At 44.7% G+C, this 21,713-nt stretch overlaps 1 protein-coding gene across 6 annotated transcripts in view; it reads left to right on the forward strand.

Annotated features, from left to right (window-relative positions):
• Positions 1 to 20,432, forward strand: part of LOC125459570 (tumor protein p53-inducible protein 11-like) — a 147,186-nt gene extending 126,754 nt beyond the window's left edge. For all 6 annotated transcript variants that reach the window (XM_059651986.1, XM_048546172.2, XM_048546174.2 and 3 more), the window contains exons 3-7: positions 5,993 to 6,051; positions 6,605 to 6,653; positions 9,954 to 10,050; positions 14,354 to 14,455; positions 20,030 to 20,432. In XM_059651986.1, the coding sequence (XP_059507969.1) occupies positions 5,993 to 6,051; positions 6,605 to 6,653; positions 9,954 to 10,050; positions 14,354 to 14,455; positions 20,030 to 20,163 (441 nt within the window). In that variant the 3' untranslated portion in view covers positions 20,164 to 20,432. The remainder of the gene's footprint in view (positions 1 to 5,992; positions 6,052 to 6,604; positions 6,654 to 9,953; positions 10,051 to 14,353; positions 14,456 to 20,029) is intronic.
• Positions 20,433 to 21,713: the final 1,281 nt, after the last annotated feature.

Below are 21,713 nucleotides of genomic sequence, written 5' to 3' on the forward strand. Positions count from 1 at the left end.
TGTTAGAATTCTTTGAGTAGGTAACAAGCAAGTTAGTCAAAGGAGAGCAGTCAACATCATGTATGTGGATTCTGAAAAGGCCTTTGACAAAGTGACACATAGTACGCTGCTAAATAAGGGAATAAGGGTATCCTCCGGGTGCTCCGGTTTCCTCCCACAGTCCAAAGATGTGCAGGCTAGGTGGATTGGCCATGCTAAATTACCCATAGTGTTCAGGGGTGAGTGGGTTATAGGGAGATGGGTCTGGGTGGGATTCTTCAAGGGGCAGTGTGGACTTGTTAGGCCGAAGGGCCTGTTTCCACACTGTAGGGAAGCAAATCTTAAAAAAAAGAGCCCATGGTGTTTAGGGCAATGTACTGGCAGGGATAGAAGATTGGCTGACTGGCAGAAAGCAGAGAGGGATGTGACTGCTGAGGCTGTACAACGTTCTAGTCAGACCATATTTAGAATATTGTGAGCAGTTTTGGGCCCCATATCTACGGAAAGATGTGCTGGCGTTGAAGGGAGTCCAGAGGAAGTTTACAAGAATGATCCCGAGGATGAAAGTCTTAGAACATAGAAAAGTGCAGCACAGTACAGGCCCTTCAGCCCACGATGTTGTGCCGTGGAATAATCCTAATCCAAAAATAAAATAACCTAACCTACATTCCCCTCAATTCACTGCTGTCCATGTGCACGTCCAGCAGTCGCTTAAATGTCACTAATGACTCCGCTTCCATGACCACCACTGGCAAACTATTCCATGCGCTCACAACTCTCTGGTTGAAGAACCTCCCTCTGATGTCTCCTCTATTCCTTCCTCCTAACACCTTAAAACTGTGACCCATCGTGGCAGTCAATCCTGCCCTGGGGAAAAGTCTCCGGCTATCGACTCTATCCATGCCTCTCATTACCTTGTACACCTCGAACAGGTCACCTCTCTTCCTCCTTCTTTCCAGAGAGAAAAGTCCGAGCTCAGTCAACCTCTCCTCGTAAGACAAGCCCTCCAGTCCAGGCAGCATCCTGATAAACCTCCTTTGCACCCTCTTCAAAGCCTCCACATCTTTCCTGTAATAGGGCAACCAGAACTGGACACAATATTCCAAGTGTGGTCTCACCAGGGTTTTGTAGAGCTGCAGCATAACCTCGCGGCTCTTAAACTCGATCCCCCTGTTAATGAAAGCCAAAACACCATATGCTTTCTCAACAACCTTATCCACTTGGGTGGCAACTTTGAGGGAGCTATGCACTTGAACACCAAGATCCCGCTGTTCCTCCACACTGCCAAGAATCCTGACTTTAATCCTATATTCAGCATTTAAGTTCGACCTTCCAAAATGCATCACTTCACATTTATCCAGGTTGAACTCCATCTGCCATTTCTCAGCCCAGCTCTGCATTCTGTCAATATCTTGCTGAAGCCTGCAGTAGCCCTTGATACAATCAATGGCACCTCCAACCTTTGTGTCATCAGCAAACATACTAACCCACCCCTCAACCTCCTCATCCAAGTCATTTATAAAAACTACAAAGAGCAGAGGCCCAAGAACAGAGACCTGCGGGACACCACTCAGCACTGACCTCCAGGCAGAATACTTACCATATGCAACCACTCTCTGCCTCCTGTCAGCCAACCAATTCTGAATCCAGATAGCCAAATCGCCCTGTATCCCATACCTCCTGACTTTATGAATGAGCCTCCTCTCTTGTTGTATGAGGAGTATATGAGGACTCTGGGCCTGTACTCGATGGAGGTTAGAAGAATGAGGAGGAATCTGATTGAAACTGACAAAATACCGAGGGGTCTGGATGGAGTAGATGTGGAGAAGATGCTTCTAATAATCGGAGAGACTAGGACCTGAGAAAAGGGATGACCCTTTAGAACTGAGATGAGGAGGAATTTCTTCAGCCAGAGTGTGGTGAACCTATGGAACTCATTGCTGCAGAGGACTGTGGAGGCCAAGTCATTGAGTGTATTTAAGGCAGAGATAGATAGGTTCTGGATTAGTAAGGGGATCAAGGGTTACAGGTAGAAGGCAGGAGAATGGGTTTGAGAAACATATCAGCGATTATCAAATAGTGGAGCAGACTCAATGTGCTAAATGGCTAATTCTGTTCCTATATCCGATGGTTTTATGCCTACAAGTGACTTAAACCTATCAAAACATTAGACACTGGGTCTCTTGTGAGAGTATTGTATGAATGGTGTTCTGGGTATGTACCATGGGTGTGTATGGGGTACTATAAAAAAAGCTTTATTTTTCTTTACAGTTTATGAAGGACGAATGGGATTATACTTTTACTGTGTGTTTAAAAATTTTTGTGTCATAAGTAGGTGGCTTGGTCTTTTATTTTCTTTCCTTAATTATTTATTACACTGTTAAAGCAAAATGTGCAGCATTGTGTGTTTATGTTCCAGCAACAGAACAAACCAAAACAAATCAAACTGTGATCTTTCAAGCCAGACTCCTGAACATATCAGGATCTGTCTAGGATTGTAACACAAGCCACTGGCTTAGGTCCGTATTTCCTGTGGCTAATGAGCTCCCCAAGTCTCAACTTGGTGTCACTCAATAACACACAGTCCTTACAACTGATAGCTCTACAGTGTTACTCTGCTTAAATAACAAGGGTGAATTGCTGTTGTACAAACATTTGGAAAGTTATATTGACTACATTGACAGTGATGTCACCAGTTTGTTTAATATCCCCCTCGTAATCACTGGGGCATTCTTAATTTGCCTAAACACAGATGTTCTACTCCAGTTAACTTTTGGATGAGAAGGATTGGCCCCCAGTTATTGAGAGACTCCAAAGCTTTATCCTGTTACAAAGTTAGGACAGCCACTTCTGTTGAATTGCAGTTATGTCTCTCCCTGTCTACATTCCTACATGGAGGAGAGGCTGACCAGAAATAGCGCCGATGTGAGTCAGGACAAAGCTTGATGCTGTTCCACTCTGTTCTACAGGCAGCCTCGCCAATCCTCTCCATTTATACAAGGCAAAGGGAAAGCAGCTTTCAGAAACATTGAGAATTCAGCCTCTCAAAATCTGCTTTGTGGAGAGAGAGAAAATAGGGAATAAATGAGTGGATTGAGTCTGTTCACATATTGATCCCATTCTCCTGCAGCGTTTGTTGCACATGTTTTGGAATAATTAGGATTTTAGCACATTGCTTTCTGTTTTTTGATTGCAGTGAATGAAACAGCACCTTTGATTATTTAATTGAAGCCTGAGTCCTCAGGGCTTCATGTCCCACAAGATTTGGTGTGTGTGAGTGACAGATAGCCTGGCCTCTGCTTATTGACTGGTGAGTCATAAGAACATAAGAACTAAGAGCAGGAGTAGGCCATTCGGCCCGTCGAGCCTGCTCCGTCATTCGATAAGATCATGGCTGATCTTTTTGTGGACTCAGATCCACTTACCCGTGTTCCCACCGTATCCGTTAATTCCTTTATTGTTCCAAAAAAATCTATCTTAGCTTTAAAAATGTTTACTGAAGCAGTGTCAACAACTTCACTGGGCAAGGAATTCATAGATTAACAACCCTCTGAGTGAAGAAGTTCCTTCTCAATTCAGTCCTAAATTTGCTCCCTCTAATCTTGAGGCAATGCCGTCTTGTCCTAGCTTCACCTGCCAATGGGAACATCGTCTCTACTTCTATCTTATCTATTCCCTTCATAATGTTATATGTTTCTATAAGATCCCCCCTCAATCTTCTGAATTCCAATGAATATAATCCCAATCTACTTAGTCTGTCCTCATAAGCCAACCCCCTCAACTCAGGAATCAACCTAATGAACCTCCTTTGCAGCCCCTCCAGTGCCGTACCTCTTTCTCAAGTAAGGAGACCTAAACTGCACACACAACTCCAGGTGTGGCCTCACCAGCACCTTGTACAGCTCCAACATAACCACTCTGCTTTTAAACTCAATCCCTTTAGCAGTAAAGTACAAAATTCCATCTGCCTTCCTAATTACTTGTTGTACCTGCAGACCAATCTTCTGTGATTCCTGCACAAGGACACCCAGGTCTCTCTGCATAGTAGCATGCTGCAACTTTTTATCATTCAAGTGAGAATCCTTATTACTATTACTCCTACCAAAATGTATGACTTCACATTTATTTACATTGTATTCCATCTGCCAGACCATCTGTCATACTGCTTGCTGACAGAGGGAAGTTGAACAGATGCACCGGCTGGCACAGCAGGAGCACTAAACTGGCACAATCAAGAGCATGTTGCCTTCTGCTGGCAAGGGAAACAAAAGAGAGCTGGCTGGAGCAAAAAAAAACAAAACACACCAGAGATTAGTAAATCAAAATAAACAGTCAGCTACACTATCATTAACACTCAAAAAAATCAATGACCTGTCAAAACCAGGTAAATATTAATTGCATCTCGCAAATACACATGCAGGAAACATTGGTGGCGTCTCTCTCTCACACACACATGCGTGCACGCACGCGCACACAGTTTGACAGGGGATGAATGCAGAAATCGCCTTCAGACAATGCCCACAACGTTCCAATACTCAATAAGAACCAACCCAGTGCCCACAGAGACTTGGTATCTGTGGTATTTTCCAAATTGACTATTGATGGCACCTTGTAATATGTACTTCCTCTCCCTCTGAGTGGGACTGGGTGAGGGTTGTTTGAGGATTCTGAAGAAGGGTCATTGAACATGAAACATTAACTGTCATTTCTTCCCTTTTTAGTTATTAAAATAAATGTCCTTCTTTTTAATTTACACTCGAATTATGATTTCACATATTGGGTAAGAGAGGTCTCACCTCCTAATTAGCCACCTTGGGAAGGCAATAGAGCGAGACTCAGGAATAAACGTTGAACCATGTTTCAATAATTGTTTTGAAGCAGCAGAGCAGAAAGAAGGAGGAGAAACAAAAAGCCTGTGACAATAAGAGATGTAACTCTCTCCCTCTCTGCCTGTTTCTTTCATCATGACAGAATGCATTGCCTGGCATAAAAGTAAATTGCTGGAACAACATTCACTAAGAACCTAAAGATGTTGACAGATTTGGCTACAGCTGAAGATATGAGCCAATCATTTAACTATAACCACGGGTTTAGAATCTGTTACCTCAAGATCTCCAAGGACTCTTTAACTGCTTGATGTTTATTCTCTCTGTCTGTACCAGACACTTTCTCTTTTAAACTTATTACCTATGTTTGTGTGTGTGCTTGATGCTGGATTTTCATTATTTTATTCCACAGATTAGTTGGTAATAAAATTCCTCCTACTTTCACCCAAGGAAAGTTTCGTAATTGGATCCTTCATTTTCTAGTGAACTACGTGTCTAAAAGAAATGGGAAAAAAAATTTTGTAACTAAATGAGGAGGGTTTAAAGGAGGTGAGTTGATTCTGTCTTCCCACCTGGTCGTGACAGTATTTACCAGGACCTTAGGGAGCTGGTATCAGTCCATTTGATCCTCCTAGAGATGGAAAATGGGACTAGATTAATTTAGAATTTCTGGTCGGCATGGACGAGTTGGACTGAAGGGTCTGTTTTTGTGCTGTATATCTCTTGATTCAATGACTCTATGAGTAGAACTCCTAGTCTCCGCCCACAGGCTGTGTGAGACGCCAGTAAATAATAGATGGATACAACAATGGGACATGATCATTAACCCCTTCGGACCTCTCAACTCCTACAACAGTACCTATTCAGGACAAGCCCAGTGCCAATGAAGGCTTGAGAGCTATCATACTTGTAGATCATTAGAAAATGAAAGATCCAATTTTGAGTGAGAAGAAGAGAATTTTATTGCTAACTAACCTGAGAAAAACATAATGAAAATTGGATATCAAGCACGTGCACACAAATACAAGTAATATGTTTAAAAGATCGTGTCTGGCACAAACAAGAAGCTATCCTTTTGGCTGGCAAAAGAAATTCACAAAGAAAGTAAGATGACTAATGGAGTTGTACATATTTAACTTTCATCCTTTGGATGCTCCTGCATTGCTTCATTCTCTTTTTTATTTCAGATTAGCCAAGTGCTGGGAAATGAAATGAAATTCACCATGCGAGAGCCTTTGGGTCTCAGGTACAATGTCTAGCATTAAAATAATATGTGATCAGTTAATAAGTGTTGCCACAGTGATAATGCTATAGACCAGTGGTCCCAGTCTCTGGGACGATGGACTGGATTGGTCACTGATCTTACAAGTACTATCGATCTCTGGACTCTACTGGACCTGGGTTAATTACTCATCAAATTTATCCAGTATCATCAGTTATCCTGGCCAGGAAGGGAGGGGAAGGAGGAGGGAGAGGGGAGAGGGATGGGAGTAAGGAAGATGAGGAGGGGAGGAAGCAAAGGAAGGGGAATGGAGAGAAGGTGAAGGGGAAGAGAAACAGAAGGAAATAGGACATGGAAAGGGGAAAGAAGCAGGCAAGGGGTGTGTGAGGAATGTATATGATTCCATGTTACGGCTCATACCTGACTGTGTGTGACTGTATTTCACTGCAATATGTTTATGCTGTCACTGCTTACATCATTCTGGTACATATGTCCCTACGTGTTTTTCACAGTTTGTGAGACTGCCTTTGAACATGTCACTCTGAATGCATTAATCACTCTGTTTGATTCTCTATAGGATATGGCAAGTGGTGTCAGCTGTCATGTTCAGTGTTGTTGCCATAATGGTGAGTTTACACTTGTTTAGAATTACTCACTGCAGGAAGCAATGATACAGTATGAGTGGGTGAAGGGATGATCAGTTTGGAACCTGTGGTTTGTTGGAGGAACCCACACTCAGTCTTCATTCACACTGACACGGCCATGGTGGAAAAAACTGTGGCGGAGACCCCATTGTCTCTATCGGGATTGTTGTTAGATGGGAGGGGAGCATGGCTGCTACTTGACTTAACTCAGTACATTAATTACTTAATAAATCACCAGCTAATAATTTACAAGATAGGTACATCCAGCAGAGTAGGGAATACTAATAAGGAATACCAAATGTTGCAGAAGAAATTTTGATTAGATTTGAGAGCACAGGCAATATCAGTGAGTGAGTCAGTTTGAGTTGTTTGCCTTGGATCAGAAAGCTCAGATGTTACATTTCTCACTCAGAAACACCAAAATATCTGAGAATTTGAATACAGACTCTGCCAGGATACAGGAGAAAAATGAGGGAGAGAACATTGAAGTGTGTCAATTTGCACATCCAGCTGATTGATGTGGGATGAGAGTTGGGAGTAAATGTTAGCTTGATGTCTGTCTTGGGAAAGTTATTAGAATCGAATATTTTAAAGAGATTATTGTCATGCACTTTGAGAAATGTGTGATAATCAGATGAGTCAGCACTGTTTCATCAAAGAGAAGTCATATTTAAATACTTTATTTGAGATCCTTGAATGAGAAAGACATAAAGGGGAGCCAGTAAATGGACTATACTTAGATTTTTAGAAGGCATTTGATGCCATATCAAAGGTTGTTATGGAAAATGGAAGGCCCTGGTATAGGAGAAGGGTATTAACAAGAATAAAACAATTGACATCAATGCCTTTCAGTTGAGGGAAGTGAAGGCATTGTAGATGACACCAAGATAGGGAGGAACATGTGGTGTGAAGAAAACATAAAAGGAGTTGCAGACAAATAGTCAGGTTAAGTAAATGAACAAAAATCAGGCAAGTGGGTTACAATGTGGAAAAATGTAAAGCTGTGCACTTTCACAGAATGAATATAAAAGCTGAATATGATTTACTTGAAGAATGACTGTGGAATTCTAAGGTGCCGAGGGATTTAGAGCCGGAGTTACGGAAAAATCAGTTTGCGGGTCCATTCGAAGAGGGCTCATACAGTGCTACCCTTTGTTTATACAGAGCATTAGTGAGAGCTCATCCTTGAATACTGTGTGCAGTTCTTATTCTCCTTATTTGAGGAGGTGGTGGTTCAGAGGAGGTTTCTTATTTCAATCCCTGGAATGAATAGGTTGTCCTCTGAGCATTGGTTGGACAGGCTCAGATTGTTTCCACAGGAATTTAGAAGAGTTAGGGGTGATTTGATGAATGTTTGTAAGATCCTGAATGTTCTTGACAAAGTGGAAATTGTGGCTGAGTCCTAATTTTGAACTAGCTTCAAAATTAGGAGCTACCCTTTGAGGACAAGATGAAGTCAAACATTTTTTATTAGAGGTTTGTGTGACTTTGTATCTTAGAAGGTATGGTATTGGAACTGTTGAATGATTTTAAGTCAGAGATGGATAGATTTTTGTTAGTGAGATGCGTCAAAGGTTGTTGGGGTGTTGATGGGAATGTGGAATTTGAAATGTAGACTGACCAGCCATGATCATATTTGGCTGAATATTCTGACTGTTCCTGTTTCATCGGGTGATTACTGTGTTCCAGGTCTTTTCCACACATTACATAAAAATATCCTTCCTCAATTTGCTCCATGCTTTTCCCAAAACTGTTCACCCGTGACCCTCAATCCCTCTGCAAACAGCTAATTGGAACAACCTGTCTTTGTCTACCTTAAGTAGACGTCGCATAATCTTACTTGAACGAGCCTCAAACTCCTTTTGTGAAAGAACAACCACCGCTTCCCAAATCTAATTGTGGAGCTAAGCCCCTTATCCCTGGATCCTTTTGTAAATACCCTTTGCACCTTCCTGAGGACCCAGCCATACTTCTCAAACTATTATCCACTAATCCACTTGTAGGGTGATCCCAGTTTTACCAAGATCCACCAAAGGTTCCCTACTATTGTACTCAGTGCCTCTATTTATAAAACCCAGGATTCCCAAAAGCTGTGCTAACATCTGTCCTGATGGCCTGGATCTCCTCCATGCTGGGATGATTCAGGAGCCCTTTAAAGTAGGTCCTGATTCCAGAGTTTCCGACACTATTCCTGGGGTTCCTGATTTTCACATAAACAGCCAGCAACCCGCATTCAAATCAATTCTCTGTTGTTTTGCTCATCAACTCACTCTCCTTCCCTATGTCTATTTCCTCCCTCCCGCTCCCTACCTCTTGTCTGTCACTTCCTACCACTTCCCTCACTCTCTCCACCTCCTCTCTCCCTATCTCTACCTCCTTTGTCCCAATCCCTATGCCCTCACTCTCACTTCCCATGTCTTTGCTCCCTCTCTCCACTTTCTCCCTCTATATCTCTACCTCCTTCCTTCCACTTCCTACATCCTCAGTCTCACTCCCTACCTCCTCTGTCCCTCTCTCCATCTCTTCCCTCCTTCTCTGTATCTCTTCCCTGCCTTTCTCCACCTCCACCCTCCCTACCTCCTCCCTCCCACTTCCTACCTCCTCCCTCCCACTCCATTCCTCTTCCCTGCTTTCCTACTTCCTCCCTCTCTCTCTTTACCTCCTCCCTCCCTCTCACTACCTTCTCCTTCCCTCCTCCCACCCTCTCACTAGCTCCTTCTTGCCTCATACTACCTCCTCCTTCCCTCTCACTACCTCCTTCCTCCCCCTCTACCTCCTCTCACCCCCTCTCCTACTCCTTCCATTTGTCTTGCTACTTCCTCTATCCCTCTCTCTAACCTCCGCCCTCCCTCTCTACCTCTGCCTTTCCTTTCTACCACCTCCCTCACTATCTCCCCTTTCTCACTACCTTCTCCCTCACTTGCGCTATGTATTACTTCAAACCCTGTCAAACCTGGATTCCCTCCCCTTCTCTTGAGTTTCCACCCTCCCTTGCTAACTCCTTTCCTCAGCTGCTGTCTCTCCATTTGTAGTTTTCCATGAACATTGAGGTTTGTCTAGACACTGACAACCTGGGAATCTCGCTGTTGTTTGTTAACAGTCTGTGAGCAGAAATTCCACATTTTCAATGGGATTGTCTTTGTACCTGGTGGCTACCATTTCCTGGAAGGATACCTGCTCCATGGCTGTGACCTGTCCCTTTTGCTGCCTGTCTTGCACAGGCTCGGGCTGGGTATATTGCGCTAACTGTGAGCAGTGACTGTGCCTGTGTCTCTGTTTCAGGCTCTCATCTTTCCTGATCGTCTCTATGAAGTTGTCTTCGATGAAGACGGGACAAGCACTAAAATATCAGTGAGACTGTATGGCGGGGCCCTTCTCAGTAAGTATTGTTGGCAACAGTGCCCCTGAAGCTCATTTCATGCACTGTACTGGCAGCAGTCCACCTTAAACCTATTGCATGCACTTTACAGATGTAGTCCACCTTAAACCCCTTGTACACACTGTGCAGACAGCACTCTGCCTTTAAAGCCATTATATATCATAGTGCCAAGAGAATTTCACCTTAAACCCATTGCAAATGTCTGGTAGGGAGTAATCCACCTTTAAACTCTGTCCAAACTGCAGTCTACCTTAATTTTATTATTAATAATAGCATAGTGAGCTGCCCACCTTAAAGGCCTTGCACACATAGACCATCTACGTTGTGAGATGATTCCACCGTAAGCAGATTAAACATGTACAACACCCAGCTCAGTTCCACCAACTCCTCTCCAAGCTGCTCCCAGCTGGTTCGCTGACATCTGGTTCTGGTTGAGGAACACTGTCCTTTAGTTACACTTGGGTAGTCAATGACCCAAGTTATTGATGTGAGCCCTTCAGGGCATTGTTGGCACCAAGTTGACACCCAGCAGACTTAAAATCATAGAGTCAAATGGCACAGAAGCAGACTCTTTGGTCCAGCTCATCCATGCTGACCAGGTTTCCCAAACTAAAGTACTCCCATTTGTCTACATTTGGCCCATATCCCACCAAACCTTTCTTATTCATGTACCTGAGCAAGTGTCTTTTAAATATTGTAATTATACTTACCTTCACCACTTCCACTGGCAGCTCATTCCACATACGCACCACCCTCTGTGTGAAAAAGTTGATCCTTAAGTCCCTTTTCAATCCTTACCCCTCATGTTAAACCTATGCTGTCTAGCTTTGGATTCCCCTACCCTGGAGAAAAGACCCTGGCTATGCCCCTGATGATTTTATAAAGCTCTGTAAGGTCATCCCTCAGCCTCCAACACACCAGGAAAAAAAAACGTCCCAGCCTATCTAACCTCTCGTAATAACTCAAACCCTTGTAGCATCATTGTAAACACTTTTCAATTTAATAACATCCTTCCTATAGCAGGGCAACATGACCTGTAGGGGCTCACCCATCTCCTGCAGCTCAACACGTAGATGGTGTTGCTAATCTTTAAGGGGTCCCATTCTCTCTCTAATTATTGTTTTGCCATTTAAATCTTTGCAGAATCTCTTTGCATTATTCTTAACCTTATATGACAAAGCAATCTCGTGTCCCCTTTTTGTCCTCCTGATTTCCCTCGTAAATGTACTCCCACACCCCCGATATTCCTCAACGGAGTCATTCGATCCCAGCCAGTATGTCTATATCTGACATACGCATTCTGCTTTTTTTCTAGTCATCTAGCATTCCCCACCTCTGCCAGCATTACCCTTCACACAAGCAGGAATATGCTGTCCCTGAACTCTCAATATCTCACCTTTGAAAGTCTCCCACTTGCCAGACATCCCTTCACCTGTGAATTGTCTCCCCCAGACAACTTTTGAAAGTTCCTATCTAATACCGTCAAAATTGTCCTTGCCCTAATTTAGAACTTTAACTTGTTGACCAGGCCTATCCTTTCCCCTAACTATTTTGAAACTAATAGAATTGTGGTCACTGGTCCCAAAGTGCTTCCTCACTGACACCTCAATCACTTGCCCCACCTTATTTCCCAAGGAGGTTGGGTTTTGCCCTTTCTTGAGTCAGTGCATCTACATATTGATTAAGAAAATTTTCTTGAACACACTTAACACTATGGCAGTCCCAGTCTATGTTAGTTACAATTACAACCCAGTTACTCTTACAGCTATCTGCAGTTTCCCTACGTATTTGCACCTCGATTTCCTACTCACTGTTGGGCAGCATATAGTACAATCTCATCAAAGTAATCAGCCCCTTTTATTTCTCACTTCCACCCATATAACTTCATTGGACAATCCCCAGGAACATCCTCCCTCAGTACATGAATAATGTTATCTCTAATCATAATGCAACTCACCCTCCTCTCTTTCCCCTCTTCTATCCTTCGGATTGCATCTGCACCCCAGAACGTTGATTTTCCAGTCCTGCCCCTCCCTGAGCCATGTTTCTGTAAAGCTATAATATTCTAGTCCCATGTTCCCAACGGACCCCAGAGTTCACATGCCTTACCTGTCAGGTCTCTTGTATTGAAATAAATGCATTTTAATTCATCAGTCTTCCCTTGTTCTCTGCAGTGCTCTTGCCTGCCCTGTCTATTTAACTTGCTCCCTTTAACTTCTGTAGCAGCCTCAACCTTTTCTATTGTCTCAATACTGCTTTGTGTCCCAAACCCCTGCCATACTAGTTTGAACCCATCCGAGTAGCTCTAACAAATCTCCCCATCAGGATATTGGTCTACCTCCAGTTCAGGTGCAATCTGTTCTTCTCGTACAGGTCACTTTTGCCCCAGAAGAGATCCCAAGGTTCCAAACATCTGAATCCCTGTCCCCTGCACCAGTTCCTCAGCCACGCATTCATCTGCCCTATCCTCCTATTCCTACTGTCACGAGCACGTGGCACCAGGAATAATCCTTGGGGTCTTACTTTTTAATCTCCAGCCTACCCTACTCTGCAGGACCTCATCCTTTTGTTTATCTATGTCATTGGTATGAAGGCATAGAACGACCTCCAGCTGCTCATGTTCCCCTTTTAAGAATTTGCTGTAACCGTTCTGAGATTTCTTTGACACTAGCATCAGGGAGACAACACACTGTCTTGAAGTCTCACTCGCAACTGCAGAAACGCCTATCTGGCCCCCTGACTACGGAGTCACCATCACAATTTCTCGCTTGGACTTTGCCATACTCTACAGCAGAGCTAGGCGTGATGCTAAAGACCTGACTGCAGCTGCTATTTTTCCCCTGAGAGGCCAAAACAGTATGCTTGTTTGAGAAGGGGATAGCCAAAGGAGACTCCTGCACTCCCTGCCTACCTCTGCTAGAGGTTACCCATCTACCTGACTGTATCTGTGGTGTGACCACTTCCCTGTAGCTACTATTTATCACACTCTCTGCCTCCTGTATGCTCCTCAGAGCGCCCAAATGCTGCTCCAACCGATCCATGCAGCTTGAGAGGAGCTGTTGTCGGACACACTTCCTGCAGACATAGTCACCAGGGACAGTCAACTGATCTCCCACATCTGACAGGAGGAACATGCCATTCCACTGACTGCCATCTCTGTTTCATTAACAGCTAATGGACTCAGGGGGAGCAAAGGCTTTTACCTTGTTGTTGCTTGGCCTTCTCAACAAAGCCTGATGTGCACTGAGGCCCGCTGTTAGATCTAACAGCGATACGTGGATCACAGAGGCCCCTTGCAAAAATGACTACAACAGGACAAAGTAATGCCTGTCTCCTACATTTGCCTAAACTCCCACATTTAGCACGATTCCCAGAAATTGTAAACTCTCCTCCCCGGATAAATACCAGATCTCCTAACACCCGGCCTGGAGGGTCTTTCTCAGGTTTTAAAGCCTAGACAAAGTGTTTATGAAATCTGTTGGCTTCTGTCTCTTAACCACACTCTGAAACACTAGTTCCACTCCTCTCCTTTGTCCCATCGGTCAGTGCCATTTCAGAGAGTCTCTCACAGCTCAGATTGAAATCAGGTCAGTTGTAGAGCACACAGAAACTTACCTGAACAGTGGTTCTGGGTCCCGGTCCCAGTGTGGACTCGGTCCTGCTGCAGTACAGGTGTAATGTTACGGTTCTGTCTCTCGCGACCAGTTTCTCACCTGCCTGTGGCCTACAATTTCACAACTTATTGATTATTTGAGTAAGAGGATTGAAAGCTGGATATTAGGCCTGTCCTCTCAGCAGGCCTTCAATTCCAGTCATGGGAACTATGCCCAGCTGGTATCTGCATTCCCTTCAGCTCATTCCCAGTGACTGTTCCTTCACTTGCCCCCCGGAGTTCCTTCCATAAGCCTTTCTGTCGTTACATATCCCTCTCCTCTTTAAGCCTTTCCTGTCCTGTCCTTCTCCCAGTGTCTCCTTCTCCCAGTCTTTCCTTTTCCCAGCCTCTCCTTCTCTCATCTCCTTCCCCCATCCATTCATTTTCCGGCCCTCTCCCACGCTCTCACCTGTTTTCCTTATGTTGTTCCCTGTGTGAAATATATCATTGTAACTCCAGAGAAGAGAGCTTCACCCCTGCGGCGCTTCTGGTGGGCAGGTGTGCAGGACAGAGGAGGTGGTGGGTGAGGGAGGTGGGCATGTTATCACCCTGTCACGGACATAGTGTGGTAGGAGCTCCCACAGCTCCCATGTGAGGCTGGCGCTGTCTCTGCCCAGTAGTTTGACTCTGTTCTTCTCCATTCTACTGCAGGTATTTCCCTGATCATGTGGCATGCTTTATACACAGCCGAGAAGCTGATCATTCGGTGGACGCTCCTCACAGAGGCCTGTTATTTCACAGTGCAGTTTATAGGTGGGTTCTCAATGAAAGTGCTTCTCTGCAAGGAGTGACATGCGCCGCAGAATACTCTGGCCTTTTGTTGCCCCCACCCCCATTCAAGTTTCAGCTTCCCCATCCCCATGCTCCTTTTTCTCCTGTCCATCTCTTTGTCCCTTCATGGTCCTACTGACCCCGATCCTCTCCTCCATCTTCCTTGGATGTCGGCATCACTAGCTGAACCAGCATTTATTGCCTATCCCCAGCTGTCCTTGACAAGGTGATGCTGAGCTGTCTTCTTGCACCACTGCAGTCCGTGTCAATGTAGGTAGACCCAGAATGTCATAAGGGAGAGAATTCCAGGATTTTAACCCAGGGACTCTGAAGGAACAGTGATGTATTTCCAAGTCAGGATGGTGAGTGGCTTGGGTGGGGGGGAGTCTTGCAGATGGTGGTTGTCCCATGTGTCTGCTGCCCTTGTCCTTCTCGATGGAAGTGGTCATGGGTTTGGAAGGGGCTGTCTGAGGATCTTTGGTGAATTTCTGCAGTGCATCGAGTAGGCAGTACACACAGCTGCTACTGAGTGTCTGATTGTGGGAATGGATGCTTGTGGATGTAGTGCCAATCAAGCGGCCTGCTTTGTCCTAGATGGTGTCAAACTTCTTGAGTGTTGTTGGGGTTGTATCCATCCAGGCAAGTGACGTTAGACCATACGATATAAGAGCAGAAGTAGGCTTGCCAATTTTAATGGTATTAGGCAAGAACTTTCAAAAGTCGATTGGAGGTGGGTGTTCGCAGGTAATGGGATGACTAGAAAATGGGAGGCCTTTAAAAATGAGATAATGAGAGTTCAGAGACGGTATGTTCCTGTTAGGGTGAAAGGCTAGGCTGGTAGTTATAGGGAATGCTGGATGACTAGAGAAGTTGGTCAAGAATAAGAAGGATGCTTATCCTCTCTGATGAAGGGTCTAGGCCTGGAACGTCAGCTTTTGTGCTCCTGAGATGCTGCTTGGCCTGCTGTGTTCATCCAGCGTCACACTGTATTATCTTGGATTCTCCAGCATCTGCAGTTCCCATTATCTCAGAAGGATGCATATGTCAGGTATAGATAGCAGAGATCGAGTGATTCCCCAGAAGAGTATAAAGGCAGCAGAATTATACTTAAGAGGGGAATCGTGCGGGCAAAAATGGGATATGGAATAACTTTGGAAAACAAAGTTAAGGATCCTACAAATACATTAAGCACAAAAGTGTATCAAGGGAGTGAATAGGACCCCTTAAAGATCAGCAAGGCTGCCTATGTGTGAACTGAGGAAATGGGAGACAAACTGAACAAGTATTTTGCCTCAGTGCTCACTGTGGAGAAGGATATGGAAGATAGAGAACATGGTGAAATAAATAGCTATACCTTGAAAAGTATCCATATTACAGGGGAGGGGGTGCTGAATGTCTTAAAACACATAAAGGTGGATAAATCCCCAAGACCTGATGAGGTGTACCCTAGAACTCCGTGGGAAGTGATTGCTGGGCTCCTTGCTGAGATATATCATCAATAGCCACAGGTGAGGTGCCAGAAGACTGGAGGTTGGATAACGTGGTGCCACTATTTAAGAAAGGTGGTAAAGTAAAGCCAGGGAACTGTGGACTAGTGAGCCTGGCATCAGTGGTGGGCAATTTGTTGGAGAAAATCCTGATGGGCAGGATCTATATGCATTTGGAAACGCAGGGACTGATTTAGGAATAGTCAACATCGGGGTGGCACGGTGGCTCAGTGGTTAGCACTGCAGCCTCACAGCGCCAGGGACCCAGGTTCAATTCCAGCCTTGGGTGACTGTCTGTGTGGAGTTTGCACATTCTCCCCGTGTCTGCGTGGGTTTCCTCCGGGTACTCCAGTTTCCTCCCACAGCCCAAAGATGTACAGGCTAGGTGGATTGGCCATGCTAAATTGCCCGTAGTGTTCAGGGGTGAGTGGGTTATTTGGGAGATGAGTCTGGGTGGGATGCTTCAAGGGGCGGTGTAGACTTGTTGGGCTGAAGGGCCTGTTTCCACACTGTAGAGAATCTAATCTAATCTAAAACATGTCTTTGTGTTTGGGAAATCATTTCTCACTATCTTGATTGAGTTTTTTGAACAAGCAGCAAAGAGGATTGATGAGGGCAGAGTGGTGGATGTGATCTATATGGTCTTCAGTAAGGCATTCAACAAGGATCCTCATGCTAGATTGGTTAGCAACGTTAGATCACATAGAGTACAGGGACAACTAGCTATTTGGAGACTGAACTGACTCAAAGATAGAAGATAGAAGGTGATGGTACCTAGTTAGTAGCCTCCAACACAATTGGAATACTGCATGCAGTTCTGGGCTCCCTGCTGTAGGAAAGATGTTGTGAAACTTGAAGTTCAGAAAAAATTTACAAGGATGTTGCCAGGGTTGGAGAGTTTGAACTGTGGGGAGAGGCTGATTAGGCTGGGTCTATTTTCCCTGGAACGTTAAGGTGACCTTATAGAGGTCTCTGGTGGAAAATCGTCACTGTGGAAAAAATGAATAGACAAGGTCTGTTCTCCCGTGGTGGGAGAGCGCAAACCTAGAGGGTATAGGTTTAAGGTGATTGGGGAAAGATTTAAAAGGGACCTAAGGGACAACATGTTCAAACACAGGCGTGCATGTATGGAATGAGTTGCCAGAGGAAGTGGTGGAGGCTGATAAATTACATTTAAGAGGCATTGGGATGGATACATGAATGGAAGGGTATAGAGGGATATGAGCCAAATGCTGGCAAATGGGACTAGATTAATTTAGGACATCTGGTCAGCATGGACAAGTTGGACCGAAGTGTCTGTTTCCATGCTGTATGACTCTATTACTATATAATGCTGGGGCAGTGCTGAAGAGTAGCCACAAGATGGCAGTAAATCCTACGGAGTGTGGACAGACAGCCTGTGAGCTGCTGGGTGAGAATCAGAAAGTGATTTGCACCAGACGTGTGTTAACATTACCAGCCTCCACACTACGAATCAAATTCATTGTGTGAACAGCATCATTCTTTCAGTTTGATCAGACATTTCTTTGGAAATAAAATTTGTTGAACTCTCTTTCTTGTATACAACACTTCTTCAACAACATGAAGTACAATATCAATTGATTAGCACAGCAAACATTGGGCTCCTAGTTTACAAATAAGGGATGCCCATTTCAAACAGAGAAGAGAAAATTTTCATCTCTCTGAGACTTTCTCAAAAGATAGTGAATGCAGAATCCTTCAACATTTTAAAAATAGAAATAGATAGATTCTGGATGACTGATGGGATGACAGATAATTGGGGATATGCAGGAATGTAGGGTTGAGGTTAAAACAGATCAACCTTGATCTTATTGAATAGCACAGCATGCTTGTAGGGCCGAGTGGCCTGCTCTTGTTCTTTGTTTATACATTGGCCCTGTCAGACCACAACTCCACTGTCTTCGTCCCCAGACCACCCCCCACCCTTCGTACCTTGCATCTCCCTCTGTTGTATAAGATCATGGTTCAGAAAGGATTAATGATGAAACCTGTGTTGAGCTCCATCAAGCCTGCTGGTGCTGTGAAGAGTTAGGATGGGATGAGGAGGATTTGATGACGGGTCTAGGCCCGAAACGTCAGCTTTTGTGCTCCTGAGATGCTGCATGGCCTGCTGTGTTCAGCCAGTTTCACACTTTGTTATCTTGGATTCTCCAGCATCTGCAGTTCCCATTATCTCTTCATCAGAGCCAGCTTTCCTTTCCCACCCTGTAGACCAGTCAGAGAAACAACATAGTGTCAACAATTTACCCAATTCCACATTGGCACAGATTGGCATTGCATGATCATATGGCACCCTTTGTCACCATTACCTCTCTCCATCACCCCCCCAGCTCAACCTAGCACTCATCCCACAGAGCTGGACATTCCGTATGGATTGGGAATGGCAGCCAGCAAAAGTCTCTGATGTTATTCTCAATACACTTGGCCCAGGAATAGGTGTGGTGCACGATCAATGGTCTTGGAGGCAGGGAGGGTAGCTGAGTGCAGGATGTTGACCTGAAGAACCTTTTGTAAAGGTGCATGGCAGCTGTGACTAGTCTCTGTGCCCACTGTCACTGGAAGATGTGTCACACAAGCTGAGGCTGTCACAGGCAGTGCCACAGCTTTCAGTTGCCTGCATTAAGGCATTGGCGAAGGTCATTTGGAGCCAGGACATGAAATGTTTGAGGTCAACTCAGAAAAACCACACAGCGTACACCGTGGACACTTTCTCATTTGATGGGAACCAGTTCCTGGGAGGTGCAGGCAATGTAATGGGAATGCCTTCCTGGTCTGGCAGCCTTTCTCGCTCTCTGCTGTCAATTCTCATCGTGGTCAGGGTCCTGCCCCAATAACCTGTCCAATGTCAGAATCACTTCCTCTTATTTCTGAGTTGGCATTCCTTTGACTGGCAACTTACTCTGCCAATTTCTTCTGCTCCTGTGATGCCCGAAGACTGGTGCCTTTCCCTTGGCTCAAACCTCTCTCTCTGGTGAGGAATACCAACCTCTTAGTGCCAGTGATGCCCACTCTGAGCCACTGTTTGTGAAAATGTTGCCCCTTGTTAATCAGCTGACCAGCATGTCATGGCTTCCCCAATCCTGTGTCCACCAGCTATACTCTGATGCGTTTCAGACTGGGAGTATCTCTGTCCCTGATCACTACTAACTTCAGACTCATTGAGCCATGTGTATTGGCCCATTATTACCCTTCATGATCAGCACTGAAGAGTTCTGCAGCATTCTCAATCCACTTCACAGCCACCCTTAGAAAATCACATTCCATTCTAAATTCCGGTGACGCTTAATAGGAACTTGGTTCCAAACCTGTTTCCAGCCCCAGCAGCATTTGAAAATCTAGCACAGGGTGAGTCCCCTCGCTGTCTTACCCTTCTAATCATACTGCTGTCGGAGTCAGTGTTCATCATATTCAGGGAGTCATCGTCACAAAGTTGGTGAAAGCCCTGTTATTTTGTCTACTATTAGATATAACTTCTGGCACATTTTAACACACCACATTAGGGCGGGACGTTGGCTCAGTGGTTAGCACTGCAGCCTCATAGCGCCAAGGACCTGGGTTCGATTCCACTCTCAGGCAACTGTCTGTGTGGAGTTTGCACATTCTCCCCGTGTATGTGTGGGTTTCCTCTGGATGCTCCGGTTTCCTTCCATAGTCCAAAGATGTGCATGCTTGGTGGATTGGCCATCGCCATGCTAAATTGCCTGTAGTGTTCAGGGGTGTATGGGTTATAGGAGGATGGGTCTGGGTGGGATGCTTCAAGGGGCGGTGTGGACTTGTTGGGCCAAAGAGCCTGTTTCCACACTGTAGGGAATCTAATCTATCACATATCCGGTTGTGTTTAATACTGAACCATTGTCGGTGATACGCTCCCTGTGCATTTGACACTGAACCATTGTTAGTATACATTCCCTCATTTTTAATACTGGGTCTCCAAGCATTTGTTAGGCTCTCCCTTGATCTTGAAAATTAATGATTAGTACTTATATTTCCCAGCCCAGCAATTTGTATATTTTTCTTCTTGACAATGAAATCTTTCATCCTCTTCCAGTTACAACTGTCCCGCTGTATGAAAAGGGAACACTACCCCAGGGAGCGACTCTACTGCAATTGAGCCGAGGTCTCTTCATCCTCATCAGTGTCTATTTCTATTACCAAGTCGGCCGAAAGCCCAGGAAGATGTGAGGAGTTTGCTGGAGAAGACTATTCCATGCGATGGGATTGAGCTGTTCGGTGGATGGCTGCAAGGCAAGAGACTAGAAATGACTGACTGACCTCCCAAAATGTATTTCGTATTCCACATTACCTTTTCCTGTTTCTCGGTCGGACTTTAGCCTTTCCAGATTTATTGTATTCTGAAGACTTTGTTGTAAACTATCCCTGTGCATGTGCAGCAGCAGTGTGACAATATTGGATTCATTACCTCAAGAATAACCAATAAAAGAGTTTTGCAATCTCTGGTGTGAACTGTTCCCCGGTTAAAGCCGATATAGTTATCATCCCTGTAGAAAGTGGAAATGATTTAAAGAGAGAATCTTGTCCACAACACCCTCCAAAAGAAAGGTGACGACACAGTCTGACATTTTGATGTTTTTATGATGATAAAACCAACTAAAAGCAACACTATTTAAATATTAATGAGCTGCAAATGAATAGAAAGGCAAATCCCATTTTAAACAATCAATGGGGCAAAGATATTCCCACCCCACCTCATTTCCAGCAATCCTGTCACAATCTGCACTGATATTGGGCCATGTATAATCTCTCAGTCTTCCTCATTACAGTTTTGATTATTTCAATCTCTCCTTTGACAGGATCAGAACATAATAGGAGCTGGCCATTCAGCCCCTTGAGCCTGTTTTGTCAGATGAGACTTAATCTGATTGTGGTGTCAACTCTTCTGTCCTATGTCCTCCCTTACCCCTTCTCTGCCCCCTTTAAAACTATCTAATTCCACCTTGAATATATGCAGTGATCCAGCCTTCACTGGAGTGTTCCAACTACTAATGATTCTCAGAAAGAGGAAATTCCACCTCATTTCTGTCTTAATTGGCCTAGTGATATTATCGCTGGCTCTTAATCCACAAACCCAGATAACGTTCTGGGAACTTGGGTATGAATCCCACTGCAGCAGATGGTGGAATTTGAATTCAATTAAAAAATAGCTGGAATTGAGAATCTAATGATGACCATGAATCCATTGTCAATTGTTGGAAAAACCCATCTGGTTCACGAAAGAGCTTAAGGAAAAGAAACTGCCATCCCTACCAGGTCAGGCCTGCATGTGACTCCAGAACTACAGAAATGTGGTTGACTTTTAACTGCACTCTGGGCAATTAGGGACGGGCAATAAATGCTGCCTTGCCAGTGACGCCCCCATCCTGACGTGGCTTCAAGTGGCCAGGGCCTAGGAAGTGAATATTCAAGGCTATACGTGTTATTAAAAGGACAGGCTGGTGGGCAGAGGGGGTGGAGTGGCCCTGTTGGTGAGGAATGATATTCAGTCCCTTGAGAGGGGGGACATAGAATCAGGAGGTGTAGAGTCAGTATGGATAGAGCTGAGGAATTCTAAGGGTAGAAGGACCCTAATGGGAGTTATCTACAGGCCCCCAAACAGTATTCAGGATGTAGGGTGCAAGTCGAATCAAGAGTTGAAATTGGCCTGTCGCAAAGGTATTACTACAGTTGTAATGGGGGATTTCAACATGCGGGTAGACTGGGAGAATCAGAATGGT

This window comes from Stegostoma tigrinum, chromosome 17, assembly GCF_030684315.1.
Source record: "Stegostoma tigrinum isolate sSteTig4 chromosome 17, sSteTig4.hap1, whole genome shotgun sequence".
In the NCBI taxonomy this organism is placed as follows: domain Eukaryota; kingdom Metazoa; phylum Chordata; class Chondrichthyes; order Orectolobiformes; family Stegostomatidae; genus Stegostoma; species Stegostoma tigrinum.